This window comes from Centruroides sculpturatus, unplaced genomic scaffold, assembly GCF_000671375.1.
Source record: "Centruroides sculpturatus isolate CEXI.00-Female unplaced genomic scaffold, Cexi_2.0 scaffold4725, whole genome shotgun sequence".
Classification (NCBI taxonomy): domain Eukaryota; kingdom Metazoa; phylum Arthropoda; class Arachnida; order Scorpiones; family Buthidae; genus Centruroides; species Centruroides sculpturatus.
The window spans coordinates 422-5,922 of record NW_019389553.1 but is presented as its reverse complement, the minus strand read 5'-3'; the positions used below and the strand labels follow the sequence as shown (position 1 = coordinate 5,922).

The 5,501-nt window shown below is 26.7% G+C and overlaps 1 protein-coding gene across 1 annotated transcript; it reads left to right on the top strand.

Annotated features, from left to right (window-relative positions):
• Positions 1 to 2,779: 2,779 nt before the first annotated feature.
• On the top strand, positions 2,780 to 3,210 carry LOC111617308 (the record flags this gene model as incomplete). Its single annotated transcript, XM_023358618.1, has 1 exon — positions 2,780 to 3,210. A coding segment is annotated over exon 1 (431 nt), but the record flags the coding sequence as incomplete, so codon positions are not given.
• Between the last annotated feature and the right edge of the window lie 2,291 nt (positions 3,211 to 5,501).

Here is a 5,501-nt window from a genome sequence, read left to right as displayed (position 1 = left end):
AATAAGAGGAAATTTGAGGTCAAGGCACACCTGATAAATAAGTACAAAGGGTCAATGACCTTTCTAATATGGCATTTCTTAAACTGTGGTGGTTGCATTACTGGGATTGTTTTTATAAATGCTCTGATCATATTTATTTGATCTGAAAATAACAGGAAAAAGAATTCAATAAGTTTTAATGATATAAATTCACAAACTGTAAGATTTTGATTATAATTATATCTTAAAAAACATAATTTGTGAATTAGTTATTTATAATACATAATTAGAGTATTTTCTAAAATTGTGTTTAATGAAGTAGGTTAATTAATTTGGTATGAATTAAAAATGTCCCTTAATCTTTTTTTAGTTTTTATATTGTTTTTTATTATTATTATTATAATTTGAGATTTGTTCATTAGAGAGGAAATATTTTTAATTATTGACTATATCTTTAAAGAAAAATTAATTTGCTTAAGATTCTAAATGATTACTTATGAAGTTATGAAGAAATGTCACATGGATTATTTGGAAGTAAGAATTTGAATTTTTTGTGTGTATGAGTAGAATGTTCAATTTTGATTTTATAGTAATGTACCTAAATAATTACATAAAATACGTACTTGGATAATTAAATAAGCCAATTACTATAAATGAGTTTTAAGGAATATTTATTACATACATCAAATTGAAAGTATTTTAAAATGCTTTTTTTATATGTACCATACATATGTGTATATACAGTATATATAATAAAATTGATCATATAATCCAAACTATATCTATTAAAAAACTCACTTAACTATCTGATTTTTTCAGGATGTTTATTCTTATTAGGTTGTTAAACTGTATGAGAATATACCGTATAAGTATATCCTGCTATGTTTGCAGGAAGATATTTACAACATAGTGTGGTATCCAACCTTGTATGGAATCTTCTCGTAACCTGATTAACAAGTCAAAAATCTGTTTGATATCTATAGAAATATTCAGGATATAAATAATTCTTACCTGTTCCCATTCTTAATGCTTATTAGAAATTGATTGATCTATTTGAAAATATTTTACAATTTTTTTTAGTTTCTAGATTTTGCTAGCTTATCAAATGTGTGAAATTTTGAGAACTGACAGATTCTATCTTGGTTCATTAGAATCTGTTAAAAATTTTATATTCATATAAATGAACTTAAAACTTACAAATATTTTAGCTCTTTCTCTAAAAAATTCTGTATTATATTTCTGAATGGCTGGTGTTTTTCTTAGTAAAATATAAATCAGTAGTACATATAAACAAATTATTCAACTTTACTATGACTTATTCTATTTATAATTTATATATTGTTGTTAAACATTATGCAGAAAATATTTCTGCTATTATTAATTAAACTAAAAGAAACCTACTGAAATATTTTTTTTTTGTAATTTTTAGACATTAAATATAATGCATGTACATCTTTAATTTTGTTAATTTGATTTGTGTGTGAATTTTGTTTTGCCTGAGCCCTCGATTTTATTTACATTTATTTCAAATTATAATAATGAATTTGAAGTTCTTAGAAATATACATTCCTGAGTTAATGAACACTTGCAGAATCATTTTACAATTTTATTTATATTTAAGAACATTGCTTAAATATTCATGATTCTGAAATTGCTTAGTGTCTTCTGAATTTATTATTTTTACAACTAGGGAACATGTTCTGTACATGAATCTATTATTTCTTTATTGCATATTTAAAAAAGCATTTGATTAATGATGTAATTTTTTAAACTAATAATTGTTTAATAAATCAGATTTATTATTAGGGTAATTATCATAAATTTATTTAATAATATATTATGAATTTTTTATTTTTTACTGTTAAATTCATATTTGTATAGAAATGTTTTAGAGTTGAAATTTTGAATCTTTTTTTTTTATTTAAACTTTAAGCATCATAATTGATATCGTCACTTATTACTTTCACTTTAACTTTTAAATTCATATTTGATTTTGATATTTATTTATTCAACTTATTGTAAATAAAACATTTGTTATTAAAAGTTAGATTTTGATTAATTTTGGTGCTGATCTTAATCATTCAGATACTTTAGCATTCATTTAGTCAAAATATGTTAATATAAAATAATAATAATAAATCTTTAAATGTGAATACATGTACATCTGAATTTAAGTATTACATTACAGTTTACTGAACATAAAAGCCGAAAACTTATCTATTTCAATTTAATCAAAAGTAAAAAAAATACTGAATTTCATTTAGCAGAAAAATATTTATCTTAGTTCAAGTTTCAAGGAATAAACTTATAACTTAGCATTGGAATATCTATATGAGTCTTTGAAAATCATTAAATGATTCATAGGATAGATTTCAGTTATTCCTGTTTAAATGAGTTACTTTTGCATAGCTTGGAATAGCTTTAAATGATTAGTAGTTTGGTTTTCTTCTTTAACCTATTTTCATTATAAGTTGCTAGAACAATTGTGGGAAATCAATTTTACAAATCTCTAATACCTCTTTAACTGATTTGAATGGTATGTGACATGATATGTTTTCATTAACAATCCTAGAATTTAGTGTTACATTGTGACTTGCTACTTATTTTTCTTGTAATTTGTAACACATCACTCAATAAGTCTCTTGTCTGACACATATATGGCAAAACTGTTGACAGACTCTTATGATTTCTGGATAGTACCAACTTTCAAACGATACGTGCCAAAATTTCATGACATTCTGACAATTAGTTTACAGGTTACAGTGGTTTTAGTGACCCCAGTTTTGTAATTTTCAAAACAATGGATAAAAAAGAATTTAGTGTGTTGATTAAACATTGTTTTTTGATGAGGAAAAATACTGTTGAAGCCAAACAGTGGTTTGATAAGCATTATGGAGACTCTGCACCAGGAAAATCAACTATTATTGACTGGTATGCTGAATTTAAATGCAATCATACAAACACCGATGATACTGAATGCTCTGGTCACCCAAAATCGACAGTTGTTCTGGAAAACATAAAAAAAGTCCACAAAATAGTTTTGAAAGACCGTAAAGTGAAATTGTGTGAGATAGCTGACATCTTAAAGATATCAGAAGGTAGCGTGTTTACAATTTTACATGAAAATTTGAGCATGCATAAATTGCTTTCAAAGTGGGTGCTGCGTTTGCTCACATTGGATCAAAAACAACAATGCATTCATGATTCAGAGCACTGTTTGGAGCTGTTCAAGTGAGATAAAAAGGATTTCTTGTGTCGTTATATGACAATGGATAAAACATGCATCCATTACTACACACATGAATCAAAAAGATCGTCAGCTGAGTGGACAGCAGTTGGTGAAAGTCGTCCAAAGCGACCAAAAACTCAAAAGTCAGCTGGCAAGGTTATGGCATTCGTATTGTTATGGCATCCAAATGAATGTTGGAACTCTTGAAGGAGAGTATGTTGATGAATAAAGTTGAATTTCTAAAAAAAAATTGTTTTTCTTAGTTAGACTGGAGACTTATTGAGTGAAGTGTTAATATTTCTTTGTAAATAATTTTAGATTTATATGTAAAGATTAATTAATTGCTATAGTGCCAAAAACTTTAGTAAAAAATAATTAGTAGTAAGACAAAAGAAAATTGACATTTAGAATAATTCGGAACAAACTAATAATTATAAACATCTTTCAAAATAGGCAAAGCACCTTTGCTTATTTTGAAAGGTGTTTTTATAATTATTGATTTCCACTTGCATGCTACACTTATCGAAATTGAGACTGACATTACTGCAAATATTATTTTTTTTTTAAATTGTTAGAGAAGAAACCTCAAACAGACTATGAAGTACTTTCACCTTTTACTAGTGAGATTTTACTAGTTTTACATTTGATAGAAGAGTGAAATTGAATAAAAAAAAAATGCAAAAATGGAAAATAAAGTCTACTTTTTCTATCAAAGTGTTTAGATGTGATAAGTTATCCATAGCAATTTTGTGCTTAATTCCAAAGAACAAGAGAAAGAACAAGAAGCAATCAAGTACAGGTATTCTCCATATAACACTGCACTTCTATAGCACGGATTCACTCTAACACGGTTTGAGAATTTGGTAAAACCCTCGTACATGAAATGTACAGTAATAAAAACTATTAAAAGCGAACTTTATTTAATTTGAAATTAGGGAAATCCCCTTACAACAGTTCAGTAAACATGATAAAGCTTTTAAGTGCAAAAGATATCTCATCTGACATTTTTCATTTGAGCACATATGTACTATCAGATTTTCCTGTATAATTTTCGTGAACTATTAGTACTAAAGTATGTAAATTTTCTTTTCCCGCCTTCTGTCTACATGTGGTACTTCTCAAAACTTGTTTCAGTGTTGCCAGATTGCAACACTTTTGCTTTTGATGTTGCCAAACGTTTTTCCCTTATTCCATATTTGCTTTATTCTTAATAAGTGCTTAGCACCATATAAGGAAATTTATAAAGATTTTTTAACTAAAAGCAAGCAATCTAAAGTAACATATTTTTTGCAAAAGGTAGAGCATGGATCTGATGATAATGCAGAAAAATGCTCAGGGGATAAGGATATCTTGCCAAAAAGAAAATGCCCTCGGTTAATAGTGCTTAGTTATGACGAAAAAAACATTTGTTTAATTTATATTAATATGTATCATTTCTTAAGAAAATTTTAATAAAGATATTTATCTTAATTATGAAAATATAATTACATGTTTTTTAATTTTTGGAACCTAACCCCCCCCTTTCGTACTAGTTCTTTGTTTCATATAACACAGATTTGCATAACATGGCAATTTTTTTGGAACATAACTCCTGTGTTATATGGGGGGTTACCTGTATTAAAAAAATGCTTTCAAATATTAAATAATATTTGAAAGCATTTTTAATACAGGTATATGGTCAAATATTATTATTGTTAAGGGAAAATTTATTGTTATTATTGTATAACTTAATACGATATCTATTAATACCATGGATATAAACATTACAGAATAATATGAAATTTTAAGTACAGGTAACCCCCGTATAACATGGTAGTTACATTCCAAAAAATTGCCGTGTTATGCGAATCCGTGTTATACGAAACAAAGAACTAGTACGAAAAGGAGGGTTAGGTTCCAAAACTTAAAAAACATGCTATTATATTTTCATAATTAAGATAAATATCTTTATTAAAATTTTCTTAAATGATTACATATTAATATAAATTAAACAATCTTTTCTTCGTCATCACTAAAAGCACTATTAACCGAGAGCATTTTCTTTTTGGCATCTTTTTTGATCCTTATCCTCTGAGTATTTTTCTGCATTATCTTCAGATCCATGCTTTACCTTTTGCAAAAAGTATGTAATTTTAGATTGCTTGCTTTTAGTTAAAAGATCTTTATAAATTTCCTTATATGGTGCTAAGCACTTATATGAAGAATAAAGCAAGTATGGAATAAGGGAAAAACATTCGGCAACATCAGAAGCAGAAGCGTCGCGATCTGGCAACATTGAAACAAGTTTCGAGAA